Source organism: Sander lucioperca, chromosome 2 (assembly GCF_008315115.2).
Source record: "Sander lucioperca isolate FBNREF2018 chromosome 2, SLUC_FBN_1.2, whole genome shotgun sequence".
In the NCBI taxonomy this organism is placed as follows: Eukaryota; Metazoa; Chordata; class Actinopteri; order Perciformes; family Percidae; genus Sander; species Sander lucioperca.
Genome location: NC_050174.1, coordinates 27,231,386 through 27,255,877, shown reverse-complemented (window position 1 = coordinate 27,255,877; position 24,492 = coordinate 27,231,386). Strand labels below are relative to the sequence as shown.

General features: G+C 39.5%; 2 protein-coding genes across 7 annotated transcripts; one reads left to right on the top strand and one right to left on the bottom strand.

Annotated features, from left to right (window-relative positions):
* Nucleotides 1-357: 357 nt before the first annotated feature.
* ak6 (adenylate kinase 6) lies at nucleotides 358-4,875 on the bottom strand. Its single transcript, XM_031300490.2, has 6 exons — nucleotides 4,733-4,875; nucleotides 4,571-4,646; nucleotides 3,254-3,346; nucleotides 2,931-2,989; nucleotides 1,733-1,878; nucleotides 358-954 (listed from the first exon to the last, which is right to left on the bottom strand). Exons 2-6 carry the CDS (start codon nucleotides 4,605-4,607, stop codon nucleotides 765-767), a joined length of 525 nt encoding a protein of 174 aa, XP_031156350.1. The 5' UTR covers nucleotides 4,608-4,646; nucleotides 4,733-4,875; the 3' UTR covers nucleotides 358-764.
* On the top strand, nucleotides 4,750-24,347 carry rad17 (RAD17 checkpoint clamp loader component). Of its 6 annotated transcripts, none has more exons than XM_031300466.2 (17): nucleotides 4,750-4,919; nucleotides 5,888-5,982; nucleotides 6,702-6,932; nucleotides 8,181-8,255; nucleotides 10,258-10,396; nucleotides 11,138-11,274; nucleotides 13,462-13,514; nucleotides 14,354-14,479; nucleotides 16,908-16,977; nucleotides 17,065-17,179; nucleotides 17,334-17,525; nucleotides 17,875-17,978; nucleotides 18,082-18,228; nucleotides 19,479-19,607; nucleotides 21,133-21,253; nucleotides 22,746-22,803; nucleotides 23,393-24,347. In XM_031300466.2, the coding sequence occupies exons 2-17, from the start codon at nucleotides 5,941-5,943 to the stop codon at nucleotides 23,592-23,594; spliced, it is 1,941 nt and encodes a 646-aa protein (XP_031156326.1). In that variant the 5' UTR covers nucleotides 4,750-4,919; nucleotides 5,888-5,940; the 3' UTR covers nucleotides 23,595-24,347. The 6 variants fall into 6 exon arrangements, with proteins under 6 accessions (XP_031156326.1, XP_031156323.1, XP_031156321.1 ...); XM_031300463.2 differs by having other exon boundaries at nucleotides 5,888-5,997; XM_031300461.2 differs by having other exon boundaries at nucleotides 4,870-5,081; nucleotides 5,888-5,997.
* Nucleotides 24,348-24,492: the final 145 nt, after the last annotated feature.

Here is a 24,492-nt window from a genome sequence, read left to right as displayed (position 1 = left end):
GTATTATAGTAGAATTAAAATTGAGCAGATTGTATTCACAGTCTGGTCTGTATAGACCGTTCATTTTGACACACACGCAGCCCCTCTACAAGACAGGTTAACAATGCTGGGCCCACACTATCATCATTTCAAATGATGGGAGTTGGTGGTGCATGTTCCCAAATATCTGCAATTATAAAAAATCTGCAACATTTGCTTTGTCCAGTATGTTCTTCTGTGTTTCTGCTGTAAAGTACTCTAACATTTAGAGAAGTACTGTAAATAATGTGCATCATTAATATAAGACCTCTGTCAATCCTCAGTGGGGTTTGAGGTCTAGTTCTAACTATTGTTATTATGACTGAGACATGGTGACAATGCTGTTTCATCATTTCTTTATAAAAAATATGACATGAATGCAGCATCACATGAGTGCTTTGACTTGACAATAGGTTGCACTGGTTACAAATCATGTGATGGGTAATCAGACAACTAGTGTCACAAAGTCCTGGTGTGTTTCTGTTTTTAAGAGGACATCTACCTTTTAAAGTCCAACCATTTGAGAGAGGGTTGGCCGAGCAGCACTCCCTGCTAACTAGAGGCAGGTCAAAGAGGCCACTGAACAAAGTGATTACTCTTTGGATATATCACCAGTCTTCTTTATGGCAAAATCTAGGAAAATAAATGCAGATTGGAAAATAACCACAATTCATTTATTAATTGTCCAAAACACTTGTTGTTGACAGTCCTGCCAGTGGAAGCCAGCAGCAGGCTGAGTTCAGCTTCTAGTTGTGGTCCTTCATCCACTGCTCGATCCACTGAACTATCTGCTCCAGGTTGCGCTCCAGGTCCTCTGGAGTGTTGCTGGGCAACTGGTGGACGATCTCCTCGCTGTAGGCCTCCATGGCCTCCTCGTAGATGGTCTGGAAGATCTCACACTGCACGTTGTCCTGCAGCTTCTTCCCTGCGTAACCCCTGGCAGTCACACAGAGGACAGAGACAAACTGAAACTACTGTGCTAAGAACTACACTAACCATAGGGGTTAGACAATAAGAGTGGTGGGGTAGGCACTAGGCAGGGATGTATAGAGCAGTCAAGGGCATTTCAGTGTGCCTGTACAGACCAGGGGTTAGGGCCGCTCGATTAGGGAAAAAAATCATGATGATTATTTTGGTCAATATTGAAATCACAATTATTCAACACGATTCCTGATTGAGTTTTGGATCAACAGTTAAACAAATCATCAGTGCAAAATACTTGAACTGTGAAATTTCCCTTAATGCTTTTCCCATTTGAACTTTGTTCCCATTCACAACCCAAGACAAATTAAGAGTTTTAACAATATTTTTTCTCAATTATTCGGATTTTGTGATCATTGGGAGCCAAAATCATAATAACGATTACATTATGATTAATTGCACAGCCCTACCAGGGGTTGATGCAAAGACTGTAAAAGTTAGGGTCAAAACATCTGGGTAGCCCCCTGGTGGCTGGCTGCAGTACAGGTCATAAGCCCGCCCCCTCCATGTTAGTGACTGGGACGTGGGCCAAACCAATCAAAGTACACGTCAAATACACTGGCACTCTTACCATTAGCCACTTTAAGATCTTAGCACGTGCTAAAGATTTGACTGGTTCAAAAGGTGCAAACTAAAACCTGAAATCCTGCTGGCCCTAGTTGGATGCTCCACAGTGGGACAGGGTCGACATTGGTTGAGGTTTAGTACACATGAGAAATGAAGTGGAAGTTACCTGCTCTCTAACCGTGTGTACAGTTGGGTGTTGTCTGTGCGGAGGACAAAGACGATGTGGAACCAGCGTTCAGGGAACAGGTCACAGCCATGATAGTCAACAATTGCACCACCTTCTACCATCTTTTCATCCAGCTCATCCACCACCTGCAGCATCACAACAAGTCACAATATTTGACATCCACCATCCTAATTCAATCTGTATTGAGAATTTAAATCCTGTTAGTTCAGCATTTTCAAATTCATCACACCACAGAGGGAATAAGCTGCCTGCCCCCAATAATAACATGAGCATTTAGCCTATAATTTGTCTGTGGCAGAGGAAGGAAACAGCACCTCCTCCTTCACCTCTCTCCAACATGTGAAGTTCTGTTTACCCAAGTGCTACAAAAGGTGGTTTCAATCTGGCACACAAAACATTCAAACTGTTACTGTGTTATTTCTGTTTCAAAAGGCAGCAATGCATAACATTACAATCTAGAGTGGTCATGTAATTTTATACATTAGCAGTGAAATTAATGCATAATAATCGTCATAATCGTTAAACCTTGATTATTTTTCAGACTATAATCGTACCAACAAAATCTACAATCGTTGCATCCCTAGTTATGATATACTGATGCCTCTATATCATACAGCAACGCAGCCTGACAGGAGGGTCTAGTTAAAAGGTGCCATTTGTTGCATTATGGGACATTGTGTTTTTGGAGCATACTAAGGACTAAAGTTAAGGGTATCTTGACCTTTGCTGCTTAAAGACTTTTTTTTATGTCTCTTGTTAGTCCCTCAAAGATATAGAAGTGCTAAACTTTTAAGTAGAGTACACTTTTATTTAGTCAGTTAACAAGTGAAAAGGATTCATTACCACTTCTCATTTGTATCTGTAGTCCAACATATTCAGGTTACTAAATGCTCTACTGTCTAGAGTGGCTGGCCTGGGTCAGAGGGTTAATACAGCAGGAATAAGATTCTGACCCTAGCTTCAATATGTCATCATGGGCGATTAATGTTGCTGTTGAACCAGATAAGAAAGAAGACTAGGAATCCAAGCTGGGTGAGGATAACCAGGACGTGCAATAAGGGAGCCGAGTGGTGCAGGGGTTTCAAATCATATCCAAAAGAACGTTTAGTTGGGTCTGTTGTGTAGTACAGATCAGATCCTAACCAGGTTCAAAGCTTGCATGGGGAATTTAACTCACCCTGTCCTCATCCAAAATTGGGCACTGGTACTCTTCATCATAGCCATCATAAAGTTGTCCTGGGGAGAGAGAAATCAGAGAATCCGAATAATCAGAACAGCCTCAGGGTGTCTCTGAAATGTATCTGCTTTTATTTCCATTCTTAGTCTACAAGCGACCCCGGAGTTAGGACTCAAACCGGGGCCGGCTACGGCAGCACAAACACAATGGCCAATAAGGGTTGGGATTTGAGATTCAACAGAAGGATGAAGGATGTTCCATCCTGTAGGTGCTCGTTGCCATCTGCGTTTCATTTGGTTGTGAAAGTTGGTTAGGGGTTTTACCTTCCTGGGCCAGGTCTCCTATGTTGACATAGGTGAGCCCTGTCCTCTGGGCCAGCTCCTTTCCCAAAGTGGTCTTTCCAACACCAGGGGTTCCTGTAGGAGAGAGCAGGATTAACATCCCAGATTTTATTCTAGAATGTATACATTCAGTGTTGCCCTCTTTGATAGGCAGGGGCGGTGCTAGAAGGGGGGGGGCAGGGGGGGCAATGGGCCATCCATTGGGAAAGAATGCTTATAATCGGACCATTGTGATTTCCATTGGATCAGAGTACTGTCATTTGGCTGCCTGTTCTGCCAATCTTCCCAGCCTTTGTCACATGACCAATTAATGTTTCCATGATGACTATCCAAAATTCTGATACCATGGACTGGAATTGTTTTTTTTTTTTTTTTAAAACATAGCAGACTGAGCTTATAGAAAATGTGTATTGTATTCAGATACAAATTGTTTAAAATATAAACAAGTGAAACTAAGAATGAATGTGGTTTTATTTAGCAGAATTACATTATGTTGTTCTCTCCTATCTAATATTTCATATATTTTTAAGCAGATTTTCTGATGAAAAATAAAACCGATGGAATGCAGTTCCTCATGCAGTCAATGCTGTATCTGGAGAAGGGCGCAGAACATAATAATGTGAATTGACTGCAAAGCAAGGCAAGTTTATTTATATAGGTCTGGCACAATTGGCTTGTACACAAGTGTAGTGTGTATCTATTAAAACAAACAACCATATAATTATGTGTAAAATTATGAAAATAATTTCTTACATTATAAAACAGAGAAATATTAATTTAGAACAGACGGAAATGGTATAACTACCTATTTTGCGCAAACATGTCAACTCTAAATTGTGCATAAGAGTGCTCTAGAGATGCGTAGATTCTGTTCTTAGCTAAGAACAAATCCCAAATAAGAAAACATTGGTGAATGCCAGGATCTTCGTGTAAACTGCGTAAGTGGAGTTTGAGAACATGTTTGGTGAATGAGGCCCAATGACTCCTAAATGAAGATGCTCAGCTACCAGCTGATGGATGGTTAGACACGGGCTGATGCTCCACACATGACCTGGTCGTGATGCAAAGCAAAATGAGTGAATATTACATCATTAAAAACAAATCTGGTGTCCAAGCTAGAACACTCCAGAGTTAACCCTAACCTGCAGGGTCCGTCGCCTCGCGGCTGTCTGGCTGACAGCCCCCTCACCATGTCCCTCACCATGTCCCTCACCATGCCCCCTCACCATGTCCCTCACCATGTCCCTCACCATGCCCCCTCACCATGTCCCTCACCATGTCCCTCACCATGTTCCTCACCTGTTAACAGGACGTTCGGACGCTTCCTCATCTTCATAGCTTGCTAGCAGCCAACACGTGTCTTAGTGACGGCCACCTGAAAGACAAAAATGTGCTTTATTATCTCTGCATGCCATTCTAGACACACTCTTTAGTCTCTATGCTAAATGTCAAGAAACCAACCTGAAAAAGAGGACTCTGACAAAATGGAAGACTTGGGGTAGCTAGCGAGATGTTTGCTATCACGTCGCCACACTCGCCAGCCTTCGCAGACTTCCACAAACAGTGCAGTAAACGGAGAGGCTTCACGTCAGTTTTACGTCAATAGACAATCCGTTTGCGGCAATCTGAATCCCCGGAGTTTAAAAAGGTAAACTTCACTGCATCATCATAGCTCCTTCAACTTCAACTTTAGTAACATCGACGCTACTCCTTCTTCGAGTTACAAATTAGTTCTCATCACGTCCGAACAAAAAGCTTAAAGTGACGGAAACACCGTGTGGGCTTCTCACACATCAAATGGTCAAACAAGGTAAGGTTAAGTTAGTACAGAGATGTCACTGTATTAGCTCAACATAACATTAGTTTACGTTAGCTAACCCATTCCATCCAAAGACTAAAATGTGCTTTTAGCAGACATGTGCCACTTAACCGGAGGTGTGTGGATATCTTTATATATTTTTGGCAGCACAATAACAAGGAAAAAAGAAGTTAAGCTAAAGATAATGTGAAACCTCAAATATCTGTCTTTAGTTGTAGTTATATAGTATAGTTCTCTGTGCTGAGAGAACTATGTTGTGTCTGTGCTGCCTGTGTTAGCTGCAGTGTTGGAAGACGTATTCAGATCCATTACTTACTGTAAGTAAAAGTACTAATACCACACTGTAAAAATACCAGTTCAAGCCCTGCATTGAAAATGTTACTTAATTAAAACTATGTAAGTATCAACAGAAAAACGTACTCAAAGAATGAATTCTTAATGCAGAAAAATCCTCACATTTTAGAAACTGGAAACGATCAAAACAGTTGTAGGCCTATATATGGTTGGGTAGTTTAATTTATAATAAAACATTCTATTTGTAAACTACATCTGTTTTTTTCTTAATGTGTAAAGTAACTAAAGCTGTAACAGATGAATGTAAAAAGTACAATATTTCTCTCTGAAATGTAGTCGAGTAGAAGTAGAAAGTGGCATGAAAAGAAAAGACTCAAGTAAAGTACAAGTACCTCATACAACATTTGTACTTAAGGACAGTACTTGAGTAAATGTACTTAGTTACATTCCACCAGTGGTAAGTTGGATCTAAAATCATCACTAACTGTCCCGCTGCTGTTCAGGTTCCCAGATGGACGTTGAACTGCTCCCCTCAATGTGAAGCACCGCGGGGAGGATGGACAAGCTTTCTGTGGCAGATAAAGCTGCTTCAAGCAAAGTGAGTTCTCTAACAGTACATGATGACATTATTTCTGTGTGTGTGTGTGTGTGTGTGTGTGTGTGTGTGTTTAGATTTCCAGAAACAAGATGTCATCAATAAGCTATAGCAGAGGTTCTCAATCTTTGTTCAGCCAAACACCCTTACAAGATAGAGATTATATCCTGGGGAATAATTTGACGGAGCATATTTTATTTACACTTCGAGGGTCATACTTATGTTAAAGAACAACACAAGAGAACTGATTAGACAGATATAAGACATGTATTAAATATATTTGCAGATTGTAATAGTTACAGATTTGTTCAATTAGAAAGTAATCTATATAGATTTAGGAATTAAAATAGCATTCATTGAACTATGAAGCCATGAAGTCATTATAATTTAACTGAATGAATCTGAAAACCTTTCATGGACCCCCTAGAGAGTGCCATGGACCCCTGCTGGTCCCCAGACCTCCTTTGAGAACCACTGAGCTATAGGATGAGTGTAAATATATAATGCTAGTACAGTTTGTAAAGGAAAAAGTAAGGTACCAACTCTTCACTAAGCACACCAGGACCCCTGCCTCCCCCTGTAGATTATATTTAACATCGGGTTCTGTCTAGTAATCATTTTTAGTTGGGCTGTGATTATAAACTTTGACCTATTGTACACATCCTCCTTTAATTGTTCCATATGAATCTTAAATCTTTTTTGTTTGGCTGTATTTAAAATAGCTGACCCGCTGGGTGGATCCGTCCTTCACTGATTTGCCAGGGGAAAGCTTTGCTCCGTCGAGAAGGAGAAAGGGCAGCCAGGTTTTGTGCCCCAAGGCTGAGCCGAAGAGGCCCAGGAAGAGGACCAAAGAGGTGGGCAGCTCGGAGCTTCACACGTCCTACCTGCTGAAAGAGCTGGCCCAGAGGGACCAGGATGAGTCCTGGGTGGACAGACACTCGCCCCGTTCACAGGTCAGCATCATCGCTTATACCTGTATCCCAGGTTCTGAAATTGTATCCCCGACTCCTCCACTTGTCTCCCTTCCTCGCGTCTTAGTCCGTCCCACCGAGCAGGCACGGGAGAGACGCAAAGAAATCATGGGAGGAGAGAGGAAACAAGGAAATGTGATTTAGAGGGATGAGACATCCTGTCCTCTGAAGCGTCACATGAATTTGTCAGCTGTTTGGGCGGAGTTAGCAACTCCTTCAGCTGCATGGCTTCTCTCTAGGCTCAAGGCTGCTCTCTGTATCCTCGCCTATAGCTCCTCAGAAAGCCCTCCTGGATGATCCCTCCTCAGTCCTCAGGGCAGAAATCAGAGCTTTGAGACCGAGGAGGGACAGAACAACTTCCAGTTCAGCCGTGGAGCGAGGAGCTATCAAATACAAGGAAAATACGTGATATGCGATAACGTTGTAGAATATCGCGGTGATATTATTACTTGCGATAAATAAACATATATGTTAGTTAGTTCTGCGTTTCTGCTGTTTTCAGTATTCTGCTAAAATAGAACACACTGCTTGTTTAATTTAAAACAAAAGGAAATCATTTTTAACATTCTTTTATTGAATAAATTGAACATTGAATTAAATATAAAAGGCACCACTAAAAAAGAATGACAGTTACATTTGAAAGTGCAGTTTTCTACTCATATTTTCTTTCAACTAACAAAAATTCTCTGAGTGTCTTTCGGGATATGTATACTGCGCAAGTTGATATCGCCATGACGATAAAAAAAAAGATATATTGTGCACCCCTACTATAAAATAATCAAGTGAGATCCAGCGCATGAACCCATTTGGATACAGCCAACAGCCGGTCTCTCCCCCCCTTCCCCCCTCTCTGGCCATACGTACTGTATGTGTCTGTTATCACATCAAAGCAGTGAGGGCTCTGAGCCACTGGCAGACATTACTTATGACTTCACTCGTCTCCATGGAGATTTACTAATGACTCTGTAATCCATATCAGAGTATTTTTTTATCAAAACTTCTAAACAAAATTCACATTGGCAATTTATTTGCAATATCAGGCCTCAATATATAAATAAGCATAAATAAGCAAAGTCTTCAAATTGGCGGTTGGTCGATATGATTAATATCTTCCATCACGTTCTATGTAATTTTCAATCATACTATTCATAAATGTCTTGATACGGTACATTTCTTCAACATCAGCGAACCTTCTTGTTCCCCCCCTCCCCCCCGTGTGTGTTTGTGTAGGCTGATCTAGCTGTCCACAAGAAGAAGATAGAGGAAGTGGAGAACTGGATGAGAGTTCACTCAAACGCAGCAAAGGTAATAGAAGTTTCACGATTTCAGTAAATAAACCTTGTCTCCTTGTGTTGTCTGTGAGGAGCTGTTCTGACCATTTTATTTAGTGATATAAATACCAACACACCCACTTCCTTCCTGATAAACTATACCTCTGGTGATTTATACCTCTGTGTTAAATATACGTCGTGGTTACGTACGTAGTAGTCTTGCTTTGCCAGACCCTCCTCTAAAGCACTCTGAAGGAGGGTCTGGCTATCCCACGCAGTATTCGGGGATGGGAGGAAAACATGCTCTGGTTTATTGGCATTTCTTCAAACCAATCACAATCATCTTGGGCGGTGCTAAGCTCCGCACAGAGCCGCTGCAAAATAGTCTTGAGAGAGAAAACTCAGATTGGACAGATAGTCTAGCTAGCTGTCTGGATTTACCCTGCAGAGATCTGAGGAGCAGTTAACCATAGTCCTCACAAATCCACCGAATTTAAAATTCCAACACAAAGAAAGAGGAAGGAAATGGAAAAGACATGAATCCGGCAGAATTTCCTGCAGCACCGGAGCAATCCCGTAGGATATAGACTACGTACGTAGGTACATGGAGTCATGGACCCTATGTCGTAGCCCGAAGTGCACCTCTCAAAAAATGTAACTACCTGTCGTGGTGACGCACGTTGCTCGGCTGTGGCTTGGTTTTCCTGCTCCAGATTTCCCACCGTGGTCAGAGAACACAGGGGAGACACTTTGTTTCTCTCACTATGACTCTAGCGTCACTACTCGCTCTGCAGGACCATAAATCACGCTTAAACAAGCAAATGTCAGTAACTTGTGGAAAACTAGCTTTGCTGGCAGGAGTGTCAGTCTCAGGGTACCCGCAGGGCCTTAAAAGTCTTACATTTCTTTAGAAAGTCTAAATTTCTACTACACTTGTATTGTCCTTTCATAAGATGAAATAACTCCTTCATTGTTTCGGCACAAAGCATGTATGTATTGAGTACTACAATAAAATGTTATATTAAGTTCAAGTACTTGGTAAACAGTTATTTTAATAGCCTAAAATCCTTTCTGATATTCCATTATATCCTACATACTCTTGCCAGTATGTTCATGAAGTTGGTATTAAATTTCATTGTAAATGTTTTTTATTAAAAAGTCTTAAATTTAACTGACCTGGTGGTTACCTTGAGTCATGTAACGGGTCCTATCTGGAGACCAAGATATGTCAACAGCCGATCTTGTATCTTAAACTATTAAAATGTTGTCTGTGAAAGTCTTAAGTACGACTGGGCAATATATCGACATCGATATACGAGGCTAGATAATGTCTTAAATTTTAGATATCGTGATATGACACAAGTGTTGTCTTTTCCTGGTTTTAAAGGCTGTATTACAGTAAAGTGATGTCATTTTCTGAACCTACCAGACTCACCAGATGTTCTATTATTCGCCTTTACCCACTTAGTCATTGTATCCACATTATTGGTGATTATTTATCAAAACTCTCATTATGTTAATATTTTGTGAAAGCACCGTCAACCCTACAATATCACCGCAATATCGACATCCGTGTATTTGGTCAAAAATATCGTTATCGATATTTGATTTTCTCAATATCACTTAGCTCTAGTCTTAAAGGTACTCTAAGCGATGTCATGTGTTTTTTAGGCTACAACATGTTTTGTCACATACAGCAAACATCTCCTCACTATCCGCGAGCTGCCGGTCCCCTAAACACACTGTAAAAAAACATGGTCTCTGTAGACACCCTGGGGTCCACACACAGCAACAAAAACAAAGTGGTCCAACCTGGACCATGCAAACATACACAAACTGGATATGGGGGGGGGGGGGTAGTGCGCTGAAGCACAGAAGGGAGGGGACGGGATGAGGAGGAGGGAGGAGCGAGCTAGTCTTCGTTTTGTTTGAAAATACTTTGAACGTAAACAAGAAGTAACGTCACCCAACATCGCTTGGAGCACCTTTAAGTGAAGCTGAAGGTCCAGTTTGGGCTTGGCTGTTGTCATCTACAGGGTGGTATCTTGCTGCTGACGGGACCATCCGGCTGTGGAAAGACTGCCACAGTCCAGGTTTTGTCTCGAGAGCTGGGCCTCAGGGCTCAGGAGTGGACCAACCCCTCCAACCTGGAGCCATACAGCAGCAGCCAGCATGGTGAGGAGGAACCCTAGCTTTACTGTCCTACCTGCCTCATTCCTATCAGTGTCACTGTCAAATAGGGCTGCACAATTATCGCAACTATATCGAAATCGCAAGATGGACTAGTGCAATATCCAAATCACAGGGTGAGATAATGTTTGTTAAAGGCAAAATACTGTATGTGTCAAACCATTCTGAATGAAGTATTGTGGTGCAGAGACGTCCCGGCCTACGCATCCTATCCAACAGACTACAGGAATCTGTGATTGGTACAAATCCTCACATAAATCGCACTATAATCATTTCTTGAAATTTTAATAATTTTCAATGAAAGAGAACAGTGATACAACAATGATCATTCCCTCCAATATTGTGAATCATATTGCAATCGCAATATCAGTCAAAATAATCACAATTAGATATTTTCATCATATCGTGTAGCCCTACTGTCAAACTAAGAATTAGCACGATGTTGTTAGCATTAATATTAAAGAGAATTACTTTTTGGATGGAAAAAACTGCCCCTAAATGATTTTGATGTTTTGTTGAGACTGTGTCAGAGAGTTAGTGCTGATGTATTGGTTTTGCTTTATATTGAAAGGTGTTTCTAATATTTTGTCAACTCAGTGTTTGTAAATGGGAATGTATGAATGTTTTGGGTGAATGCAGGCTAACAGTTGCAGTGTGATGTGTGTGTATCCTGTGTCAGTATACAGGCTCCTCCACCCATGTCTCTAATTCTCCGTCTGTTGTCAGAATGGAGGATGAACGGCTTCCCCTGCAGCTCCCAGTTCACCCAGTTCCAGGAATTCCTCCTCAGAGCAAACAAGTACAACTGCCTGAAGATGGTGGGCGATGGAGGAACTACAGACAGAAAGCTCATCCTGGTGGAGGTATGTACTACACCTTTAACTGAAGCCACTGATCCTGTATTTTCTTAGATGTACCTGTGAAATGTGCTATGTTCAACTCTCTAAGTTTCTATACCTTTTTTTTTTTTTCTTCTCCTCATATTGTATGGCATAGTTATGTTTTGCGTGGTGAACCAATTACCCGTGTTCCTCTTAAAGCCTCAAATGTTGTGTGACAGTATTGCGACAGATTTACGTTCTCTGAAGCTAAAACCAAATGGCATCTTTTTGGGCTGAACGATTTGGGCAAAAAATTGCGATTTTTCTGCCAGATATTACAATCTGGTTTGCGATTTTTTTTTTTTTTTTGTTTAGCTAAAGTTGAATATTCACTGTGTGACAGATAAAACATGTCATGGAGCATTATAACATGAAACACCATCTAAACTGCTCTATATTCTTCTACTAGGATGAGAACATGGATATGAACTGCCAGTAATAAGTTTTTCTTTTAATAAGCGTGGAACATTGAACAGTCAAACAGAACATGTATCACAAAAGCTAAAGTTATAATAATAATAATAATAATAATAATAATAATAATAATAATAATAATAATAATACAATTCCAATAAAAGATATCAACTGAAATGTGTGATCTGACTCAGTTCAACAGCAGCATCTACATCTGGCACCTTCTACCGTCACGTTAAATAAAGTTATACAAACTACATGAAACATCCACTGATAATAGGACGTTTCTGGAAACAATCTGTGAAGTGTACCATTATTCCAGCAGTTATCTCATGATTAAACAGTAAATATAATAATAAAAAGAGGACTAAAACATGTTAAACCAATGGTTACACCAAACATTTAACTAAACATTCACATTTGATTCATGATTAGCTAATCACATTCTTTCAAATCGCGATTTGGATTTGAAAACGATTCATCGTTCAGCCCTAGCATCTTTTTTTCTGTACCAGCTGTCTTTCATCTGCAGCCGTGTGCCCAGAGGACATTTGTCCATCATTGAAGTCTTTTTGTTCTCTGACTGGATACCCATGGTCTATTACAGCCCTTAAAACTAAGGTGCAACAGTGGGTTGCACTTTCATGTGCATCAAAGGCATACCCAAAAAATGACAGGCTGTTTGAAGTAATTAATATACCATATCTAGCAGTGCGATTAGATTTGGGCAGTAAGACATCCCATCGGTTTTAGTCAATTTTAAGTGTTAATTGCATGTCCCTTATTTGGCTCCAGCTACGCAGGACTCTTTAACAGCTGTAGGAAGGCTTGATCTAATGTTTCAAATAACTATTCAAAACTAACATAGCTGGATGCAGATGTGTATTCTCCTGCTGTGGTCTGAAACATATGTCAGCATTTACACACAACCTGTGACATAACTACATACAAAATAGGACTGAATGAGCGCAACTCACATAGATACTTTGAGCTTTGACGGCTGGGTGCGGGATCCTAAAAGTGAATAATCATAAATGAAGCTACTAGGAGAGCACTCCAATTTGATAGTAGATAATGGGTGTTTCGGGCAGTGCCCTTCCTCAGTGTGTGCACTGGCAATTACAAAAACGTTGCGTGGCAATAACTTCTATCAAATTGGAGTCCTGTCCTAGTAGCTTTATGTATACTTAACTACACACATCAATACACATTTGCAGAGCCTAAGTTTTCAATAGCTTTAAAGAACAAGGCCTAAAGCGAAACAGAAAGTGATGTCTTGTTCTTCCACAAACACATTAGAAAATCCAGATACGGTCCAGTCCAGAGTGTGCAGCTGGGCCTGTTGCAGCAGATGAAGTTGCTGCTGGAATAATTAGGAGAACCACTTATGATTAATGATTAATACATGATTAATGAATAGTTGTTTCATTAAAGCAGAAAGTCACTTTTAAACCCACTATTAGGTGCCAAGAAATGTCACAAAAAATTGGAAATAGGCTTGTCTCTTCTACTTTTTTCAAAGATTCATGTCATTGACATACTCCTCTGTATTTAATTATACTGTACATATATAGAGAGCGTTTCCACTGACAGTTATCAGCATGCATTATTTTCTTACCTAATGTTGTGTATTAACTTCTCTTCTGCCCATTGTAATATTGTCTGATAACTGATACATTGGTCTAAAGCTGATTTGTTTAGATTGATTTAGAAACATACCTGAGTTAACACTCATCATCACTTGTTCCTCCTCAGGATTTCCCAAACCAGTTCTACAGGCAGCCTGGCAGCCTGCATGATATCCTGAGGTGAGATCACAGTTTCCCCGTACATTTGCTTTCTTGCTTTTACACAGAGAACCAGGAAAAGTTCTGTTGCTATGATGACACAAAATGTTAAAGATGGAAGCATAGTGACCAGTACCAGCACTACTGGTTTAACTTTGAAGCTTTTAGTGTCTCCAGTTTTTGTGTAAAAGAGAATGATAGTAAGCCTTGGATAGGGCTGGCTACCGAATTTGATATTTCTTAGGCACTGACTAATTGCCTCTAAAGTATCGAGTAACAAAAAATGCCTCGCTCAAGGTATTGAAATACCCAATTTCAATACCTTGAGCCGTAAATCTCATCAGCGTCAGTGAGCCAATCAGCATGCAGCATGCTTCTACCAAGATCTAATCTGTTATTGGCTGTCTACTCGACGTTACACAGAGACGGCTCACGTAGTCGAACTGGAAAATAAATGCAAAGATTTGTGCTGTAATGTGTAATGTTGTAATTTATTTTTGTTTTATAAAATTGATATCGATCAAAATAATCGTGATTATCATTTTGGCCATAATCGTGCAGCCCTAATGAATGCTTTCATTTATTATCCGCAAAATGGCAAAAGAACATAAATAAACTACTTTAAGTAAATTTTCTTCTGGGCTAAATTCTGTGGTATTGGATCGGTGTATAAACTCCAGTACACGCCGATACCGATACCAGCATTTCTGACGGTATCCAAGGTTTTTTTCGATACTGGTATCGGTATCGGAACATTTCTACTAATGATGTATGTGTCCATGAATTAGTTCTGTCTAATCTGTGTGACCTGTGTATTTCCCTGCTCTATGTGAGGCCGTGTCCTGCTGTGTGTCTTCCAGGCGCTTTGTGAAGACGGGTCGATGTCCCCTGGTGTTCATAGTGTCCGACAGTCTGAGTGGAGACAGCAGCTCGCGCTTTCTTTTTCCCCGAGAGATCCAGGAGGAGCTGGGCATCAGCAGCATCAGGTTCCAAGTGTCACACACTGCTTGCTTTGATGTTTGACTTTCATGGAAACTATGGCTACACGATATGAGGAAAATATGTGATAACATTGTTGAATATGGCAATAACGATATAACTTGTGATAATTAAACAGATATTAAAGTGTACTTAGTTCTGCTACTTTCAGTATTCTGCTGAAATACATGAAATTGCTTGTTGAGTTAAAAAAAAAACAACCATTATTTATATAAATAAATTGAACATTGAATTAAATATAAAAAGCACCACTAAAAAAAGAAAGTTTAAAGTGCAGTTTTTGTCTCATATTTTATTTCAACTAACAACAAATTTCAGAGTGTCTTTTGCGAAATGTTGCAGCCTTTAGCGATGTGCTTATTGCGCCAGTTGATATCACAATACCGATTTAAAAAAAAAAAACAAAAAAAAAACAAAAAAAAAACAACAAAAAAAAACAACAATATATTTTGCAGCCCTATTGGAAACCCGCATTAGAGCCCAGAGAGCAGTTCAGTCCCAGCCGTGGGCTGAGGAGGAAAGACTGTTCTTGTATATTAATGGCCAGATTCACTAAGAAACATTTTGCAAATGTGTTTTTTTTAGTTGAAAAACAATATTTGATTCATGTTTCTTTGAATCATCACAAGCTCCCTCAGGGCTCATGTAAAATCCATCTGGCAGAGAACATTCCCTGCGTAACTGACAGTTGCAATTTATGCAATCCAGCGGAATACATAATTATCTTCTGTTTCATCTCATTATTTGCGCGATCTCCCCTCAAATGCATATGCAATGAAGAGCGAGACACACTTTGCAGACCCACACAAATGACACACAAACTGACTCGAGCCTTAAAAACCAGCGCCAAAGCCTCGCAGTGATCCGTCCCTCAGTACTGAAATGTGGGTCTGTCATAGTCTATGTGCTGATAAATTCCATTTACAGTACATTTTCAGATTGTAGACCTTTTATTTTTATCAACTGCAGAGAGCCAATATTTCTAATATTCCCCATTTTCTAAGCAAATGTCATCATATTTAAGAAGCCTTCCCACCTGTTCGCTGTGCTGTTCTGTTTTCCTTTTCTGTTTATACAAACTCAACGCTTCCACAACACTAATTCCATTGGTTTCCTCCCACTGTCCAAAGACATGTGGGTGAGGACTCTCTAAGTTCCTTGTGAGTGTGGGGTTGTCTGTCTCTATGTGTCAGCCTCTGATTGAATGGCAACCTGCCCAGGTGTACCACACCTCTCGCTCAACCTCAGCTGGGATTGGCTCCAGCTCCCCCACCAACCTCGAGCATAAGCGGGTTTAGCTAATGGATGATTTCATTAGTACGACAACAGTCATATCATCCTCGCCACTCTCAAATGCTGTTTCTGTTCTGTCGCTTATTATTTACAGCTGCTTTCACTTTACTTTTCTTCTATCCCCGTTAAGCTACTGTCAGTGAAACTCAGCACATCTTGCATATTAAAAGCTGTTCAGTGGCTCAAAGGGCATAAGCCCTCCCATTTCTAAAAGGCTTTTAATGTCAAACATCTGCAGGAAATCTTGAAAACAAACCTGCAAAGTGATGAAGTGATGGCAATCAATATGCAAAAGAAAACAGTGTTTCTGAAATAAACAGAAACTCTTAGCAGTAGAGTGGTGAGTATGACTCGACTCCGTTGTACTGATTGAATGAGTGCTTTTAGATCTAGATTTAGATTATACTGACCACCGTGTATGCCTTTATAGTACAGGTCATTTTATCACCTCTTAATGTTTGGCCTTTATATGTCCATGTTGATATGACTTAGACATTATTTGAATACCTGCCTTTATTTGAGAATTTTCAGTAATCTAATGTGGATTAACAGAACATTGAATAAAGCTCTTCATCCTGCTGACCTGTTTTGTGCAGTGGAGGAATGTAACGGAGTACATTTACTCAAGTACTGTCCTTAAGTACACATTTGAGGTACTTGTACTTTACTTGAGTCTTTTCTCTTCATGCCACTTTCTACTTCTACTCCGCTACATTTCAGAGAGAAATATTGTACTTTTTACTCCACTACATTCATCTGTTACAGCTTTAGTTACTAGTTACTTTACACATTAAGATTTCTGCACACAAAACACATGTAGTTTATAAAATCTGATGTTTGATTCTAAAGTAAACTAGCCAACAATATAACGGCTACAAGTCCAGCTGAGATGATCAGACCATTAAACACACACAACTGGTTGATCCTTTACACTTTTTACAAGGTTTTAATACTTTAACTACATTGTCCTAATGATACTTAGACACTTTTACTAAAGTAACATTTTCAATGCAGGACTTTTACTTGTAACAGTATTTTTACAGTGTGGTATTAGTACTTTTACTTAAGTAAAGGATCTGAATACTTCTTTCAACACTGGTTTTGTGTGTTCTCTGTTTCCAGTTTTAATCCGGTGGCTCCAACCACGATGATGAAGGTCCTGACTCGAGTTTCAACCCTGGAGGCGGGAAAGGTGAAAGGAAGCCTTGCAGTTGACTACACATATTGGTACGAGTTTTTATGTGTTTTAACACAGTGTCTTTTTTCCCATGACTCCAAGCAGAGCTGTGGGAGGATGTGCGTTCCAGACCAGGCAGTGTTGGAGACGCTGTGTTCAGGAAGCTCGGGAGATATTCGCAGTGCCATCAACAGCCTTCAGTTCTCCTCCCTCCCAGGTCAGGCCACACTACAGGGGTGGTCACGTGCACACATGCATACCATGACATTTGATTTAGATATTAGATCATAGCCTTTCCTCAGAACAAATATTCTTGCCCTGTCTCATCACCTGACATCAAATATCTTCTATCATCATTGTTACTTTTCCAGACACGTCATTGGAAAAAGGGCTGGGGAGGGTGAAGGACAGGCAAACTTCGCTGGGCAAAGCTGTTTCCAGAACAAACCAGAGGAAGAAGAAGTCCAAACTGACAAAGGAGCAGGATGAGGAGCAGGCTATTGGAGGGAAAGATGCTTCTCTGTTCCTGTTCAGAGCACTGGGGAAGATTCTGCACTGCAAACGTGAGTCGCATATATCCAGGGCCACATGGAATCTGTGGATGCAGAATTTTCGTTTTTTTTAGATTTTTATTTTGGCATTTAGGCCTTTATTGTGACAGCTTAGACATGAAAGGGAAGAGAGAGGGTAAATGACATGTAGGAAAGTGCCGCAGGTTGGAATCGAACCCTTGGCCACTGCGTCAATGTGTCGAACTCTATATATGGGCGCGCGCTCTACCACTTTTCGCACATTTTATACCAATTCAAATCTAATATCGTGCCATAAAAACACATCAATGAGCTGCACTTCAGTAATTGTAACTGACACAGAGGCAAATAGTGTGTATGCTTGGTTGTTTGTCATTAACAGGAGGGAAACATGAAGGTGCCGAAGCAGCTGAATGTGACACTGGACCTGGTCTACCATCTCACCTGTCTCACCATCACAGAGAAGCATTACTTGTAGACCCTGAGGTGCACACATGCTTTTCTTTTAGCTTTAATGAGTAACAAACCGCATGGCCAAATGTCATCACTGAGACCCTGACTGTCTGTGTGTCTGTGTGTCTATGTTCAGCTGGTTGTTGAGCGTTCCCACATGTCTGGAGAGTTCTTCAACCTGTATCTGCACCAGAACTACGTGGACTTCTTCTCTCAGTTGGAAGACGTGGACCGAGCCAGCGAGTATCTGTCTGACGCCGACCTCCTCACTTCTGATTGGACGGTCAGTCTGTCCCTAGACATTAAATAGTAATATGAATGCTTTGATCAGTAAAATCCGAACCAAAGTGTTCTTGTTGTTTGCATAAGGAATTGTTTTCACATTAACTTAGCATATACCGGTCCCATGAGTCATGATACCATGACTGTTAGGAAGCATTTATACTGCAAATAGCATTATGTTGAAGAAAGATGGCAGTGAGATGATGAAGTAACACCCAGGAAGCCCATTTGAAATGAAGACGTTGAAGGCTAATCACACACAACAGTGGTTCATAATACTATGAGACAAGACTTCACAACTCTAGAACGACACCAGTCCTTTCTCCTGTGTAGTAGGTAGTCCTACTGTCAAAAAAAATGTAAGTAGTAGAGATTGGGCTGCCCCCTCTTAGTGGATTAGTTGACTAATCAGTTGTTTTTGTCTTAGTCGACTAAGATTTCTTTAGTGGATTAGTCTTTTTTTTTTTTTATGCTTTTTTCATGCTGAATGATTTATTTCCAAAAATAGTCTGAGCGCATCTCTGGTACACACATTATTTAAAGTGGTGCTTTTGCATGATTCTTTGTGGAGAAACTCAGTTTTACAGATCTGTTGATGAAATCAACTAATAGCTAGTCGACTAAGAATTTCTTAAGTCAAGGACTGCTCTAGCAGAGAGTGAGACTTAAAGGTCTTTTTTATTGATATAGTTTTGCATTGCCACACCTTCCTCCACAGCACTGTGGAGGAAGGTCTGTCTAGTCCACACAGCATTCCTGGATGGGAGGAAAACGTGTTCTGGTTTATTGGCATTTCTTTAAACCAATCCCAATCGTCTTGGGAGGTGCTAAGCTGACAGAGCACTGGTGCCTCTGCTAAATAGTCTCAGGAAGGAACTTGTTTTGGTGGAACATGTGTACGTTCAAAAGTAGTTTTAGTCGTGCAACAGAAAACTCAGATTGGACAGATAGTCTAGCTAGCTGTCTGGATTTACCCTGCAGAGATCTGAGGAGCAGTTAACCATAGTCCTCACAAATCCACCAGAGGTTAGAACGCCAACACAAAGACAGAGGAAGGGGACAGACATCCAGCCGAAAATAAGGACATCGTGCGGAATTTCCGGTGACACCGGAGCAATCCCGGAAATGAAACATCGTGGATTTAGACTAGTATGGATATGGGTTAGGTGTTAACAATATGGTCTACGGTGGATTCCCTGTGAACAACAATTCGTTGCGTCTGTATAAAGCGCTGTGCTCTTCTGTTTTCAGAGTCGCAGCACCATGGGCCATTATGGGTCTTCAGTGGCCACCAGGGGGCTCCTTCACTCCAACTCTCAGCAGGTTTCTGTTGGCTTCAGACCACTTCACAAACCCAACTGGCTGCTGGTCAACAAAAAGGTAAGACCCATTGTTTTGTCATGATCTTAGCTATATATATAACATATATAATTTTCTCTTTCACTTATGTTGTTATAATATATATATATATATATATAGATATATATATATATATATATATATATATATATATATATATATATAGATAGATAGATAGATAGATAGATAGATAGATAGATAGATAGATAGATAGATAGATAGATCTATATATATATATAGATAGATAGATCTATATATATATATATATAGATATATATATATCTATATATATATCTATCTATCTATCTATCTATCTATCTATAGATAGATATATAGATATAGATATATATCTATATAGATATATATTTATATAGATATATATATATATAGATATATATATATATATATATATATATATATATATATATATATATATATATAGATATATATATATATATATATATATCTATATCTATATATCTATCTATAGATAGATAGATAGATAGATAGATAGATAGATAGATAGATAGATAGATAGATATATATATATATATATATATATATATATATATATATAGATATATATATATATATATATATATATATATATATATATATATATATATATAGATCTATAGATCTATAGATCTATATATATCTATCTATATATATATATATATATATATATATATATATATATATATATAGATAGAGATATATATATATATATATATATAGGTAGGTAGGTAGGTAGATAGAGTGTGTATAATACATATCCATGTCATTTATATATGGTGGAGTAATGGTTTCTTCCAGTTACTTTACTATTATTTACTCCAGTTATGAACGACATGGATCAAAGATTAGTGGCTGTGTTTTAGTTGTTAAAATAGTGAAGTGATATATGATCAGGAGTTGACTGTTTATTCACTCGCTGTCTGTCAGCGGCTCATATTGAAAACCAATACATTTGGTGTTGCTCCATTATTTCTAAGAGGAGGAAGTGTTTCCCACCGCGTGACATTTGTTTAAATGTTTGGTGCACTTAACAAAGTGCAGTGTGTTCGCAAACCCCCAAATCGCACTAAGTCCACCAAACTATAGGTGTGAAAGCGACTTACTAACAACATCTTTAAATATTTATAACATCCCTCAGATCAGAAAGTTTGAATATGAATGGTTTAGAACTGCAAAGATTAATTGACTAATTGATTAGTTTTTAACCATTAAATAATTCCCAACTATTTAGATAATTGATAAATTGGTTTGAGTTCTTTTTTATGAAAAAAAGTAAAAGAAATCTCTGATTCTGGAGATTTTATAGACCAAACAACTAATCGATTAATCAAGAAAATAATTGACGGATTAATGGACTATGAAATAATCGTTAGTTGCAGCCCTAGAATAGATCACCCCAAACAGTTGGACAGTGTTGTAGATCAGCTTCCTCTAATGTGTCTCATGTGGAAGTAGACGTTAAATGTAGCAGCGGTAGATAACTGAAGACAGTAATGAGACTGAGACTGTTCTGATGTTGTTCCTTCAGCACCGAGAGAACTGCCTGGCTGCCCAGTCGCTGTTCAGGAGCTTCTGTCTGACACCAGTCAGCCTGCAGACGGAACTGCTGCCATACCTGGCCCAACTCACCAACCCTATGAGGAACCAAGGTAACACACACACACACACACACACACACACACACACACACACACAGTACTGCATACACTACCTTGCATAGTACAGGTCGTTTTGAAAAGTTTTTGGAATTGGTGTGATCAATGCTGAACATCAATCTCTTCATATCCCAATGTGTTGCTATGGTTTCCTGACAGTAAAGTTGATCACAGCTGCATGCCACAAGTATGAGCCACTGGACACCTAAGCAATATAACAAAGCCTAACGCCGGCTACACACTGGCTCGCAGCTGACACGCTCACGCCACGCAGGCAGTGTGTAGCCGGCCTAACTTTGTCAGGCCTTTAGGTCTTGCCTTTATTTAATTCCTTACAAATAGTTGTTGTTGTATTTTGAGGTGACATTTCACATTGAGTCATTTTGATCTATGGTGCTGCCAGTACTAAAGCTGTAACAAATCCAAATTTTGCTGTACAATTAATTGTCTCAGAAATAATTGCAATTAACAATAAAATTGTCTCTTTCAGTCAAATTTTAAAATATTTATTTATTTATTTATTACTTTAAAAAATAATAATTTTTGAATGAATTCCAGGATACATCTTTTGATTATATCACTGTCATGTGACCCAGATAATGTAATAATACAGGTACACAGTCTATGAAGTAAACCACGCCTCTTTATTATCTATATAAAAAAGAGGCCTCTTTATTATCTATATAAAAAAGAGGCATTGTTTACCTGCATCCCCCCCCCCGTCATTTTTGTTGCTATGAACATGTATAGGATCAGTGCCAACAACTAGCATAGCTTTAGCTCAACAGTCCGACCAATAATCACTTATAAATTACAATTTGGCATATCTAAACAAAATCAACAACTACCATCAACAGTCATACCTCTTAAGACCTTAGCTAATGTTAGCAATTAATTTGTTGTTGTCTGTAATTGTTACAGTCCTAGCCAGTACTGTAAAACACTGCTGAGGAATGTCATTTCTGAATTAGGGCTGTCCTCGACTAAAGAAATTCTTAGTCGACTAACACTTATATGATTTTGTCGATTAATCGATTAGTTGATGTAATCGACAGAGCTGTGATCTTTGAGAGGTGGTTAAGACTAGAAAAGCACAATATAAATGTAGTTAATGAACCATCTGTAAAACTGAGTTTCTCCACAATTAATCCTGCAAAAGCACCACTTTAAATCTTGTGTTTACCAGAAATGTGCCCATAAGTTTCTTGGAAATGAGTAATTAAGCATGAATAAGCATAAAAAATTACTTATCAACTAAAGAAATCTTAGTCGACTAAGACCAAAACGACCGATTAGTCGACTAATCGACTAAGAGGTGGCAGCCCTATTCTGAATGTGAACAAAGGTAATTAATGTGCTTTTATGACCATTAAATCTTTATTCGTGTTAGAAGATCGTGAGAGATCTCATTTGGAAGAGTTTGTCTGTTGATAACGTTTCTGAGGATTTCTAACAGAAGTGCTCTGTGCTTCACTGTGTCTCCCAGCTCAGATAGCTTTTATCCAGGATGTGGGTCAGATGCCACTGAGGAGGTTCCCCGGCAGGTACAGTACACATTTTCTCTTCTACCATAATGCAGTTGGATTCCAGTGTCTGTGGGTGAGCCCAGAGTCTGCAATCCAAAAGATCCAAGCAGCCTACAGTGTGAAGAGGGAGAAATGAGATAACTAGGACCACAGCCAGAATCCAAACCAGGGACATCAATAATCGAATATTAGAGCTTCGATCAGAGGAGCCTGATTCAACTTCGCAGAGGCGTAAAGTCCAGTTTAGACCAAAGATTCACGAAGAGTTGAAACTTGCAAGACGAGGTGGTGTATCATCTCAATAGGAACGACTCTTTGTACTTTCGTTCTAACTTGCGACTTTCTGGCTTTTTTTGTAGCTGGATATATCATTTGTTGTGTTGTTGTCATTTGACGCTTTGACATGTGGCCAGAGGAGCCTTGTGGTTGAGGGGCGAGCAGCAAGCCGCCTATTTGAATTGGCTGTGTTGTTGGACTTGACATTTGTGTGTGTGTGTGTGTGTGTGTGTGTGTGTGTGTGTGTGTGTGTGTGTGTGTGTGTGTGTGTGTGTGTGTGTGTGTGTGTGTGTGTGTGTGTGTGTGTGTGTGTGTGTGTGTGTGTGTGTAGATTAAAACTGGAGACTCTGACAGACAAAGAGCCAGCCCAGCTGGAGAAAGACAGCGAAGAGGAAGAGGAGGGTCCGGCTGGGGTTGCGGAGGGTCCAGGGGGGGTTGAGGAGGGTCTGCCTGCCAGTCAGCCCCAGCCCACTACAAGCCATGGCCTGCTGGAGGAGGAGGACCTGATAATTGAGGACTATGCCAGTGACTAACACACACTCACTGTCATACTGGGACACAGTTTCACTCTGTCATTGTCAACTATTTTGTTGTATGTTTTTTTAATTTTTTTTCATAATTCAGTTTTGGCTTAGTATGGAGAAAGATTAGCGCCACGTCGTAAAATAAATAACTAAATTATTTTTGATATATGAGGAAAATCATTGTTACTGTTAAAAAGTTGTTATACTTTCACTTTTTCCCCCTGAATAACCTTTGAGAATTCTGACTTTTTTCTCAATTGTATGATTCCAGACCTAATAATTCTTCACGTAACCATACTCCAAAGTAAGTTGATGACTGTGATTATAGCTCTGGTATTACCAGTATTTTTGCCTTATTAAGGTGTGATCTGTACAACATATGTTACTTTTCAAACAAGCCTGTCGTCTTGTAGAACCTGAGTTGAATGTGATTCTATAGCTTGAAACAGGCTCATAACAATATGAAAGCATGGGGATTAATTGTGATAATCTCCCTTAACAGTTCAGTTGTACCACTTGAATTATTGTCACTATTTATTTGTTTTCGATGCATGTTCAGCACTTGTTCTTCATCTTTTTGTTTTGCTGAGTGACTGTTGAGCCTAGATGAACCTGTAATGGAGATCTGTCTCTTTTTTTTTTTTTTTTACTGTTACCCATTGATGGATGGAAAATAATAAATATTACAGTCAATGCTTATTGAGGCTTAACTTGCGTGAATCTAAATAAGCATATGAATAAAAATAATGTGTGAAACGCTGATCATTGTCCTCTTTACTTGGACATTATCTTGTTGTTCCACTCTCCTTTCACACACCCCTTCATTCAATATTTACTCAACAGTTTCACACGAGGCTCTTTTAAATATTCCCTCTGGTGATGGTGACTCACTAAACTAAACTACTTT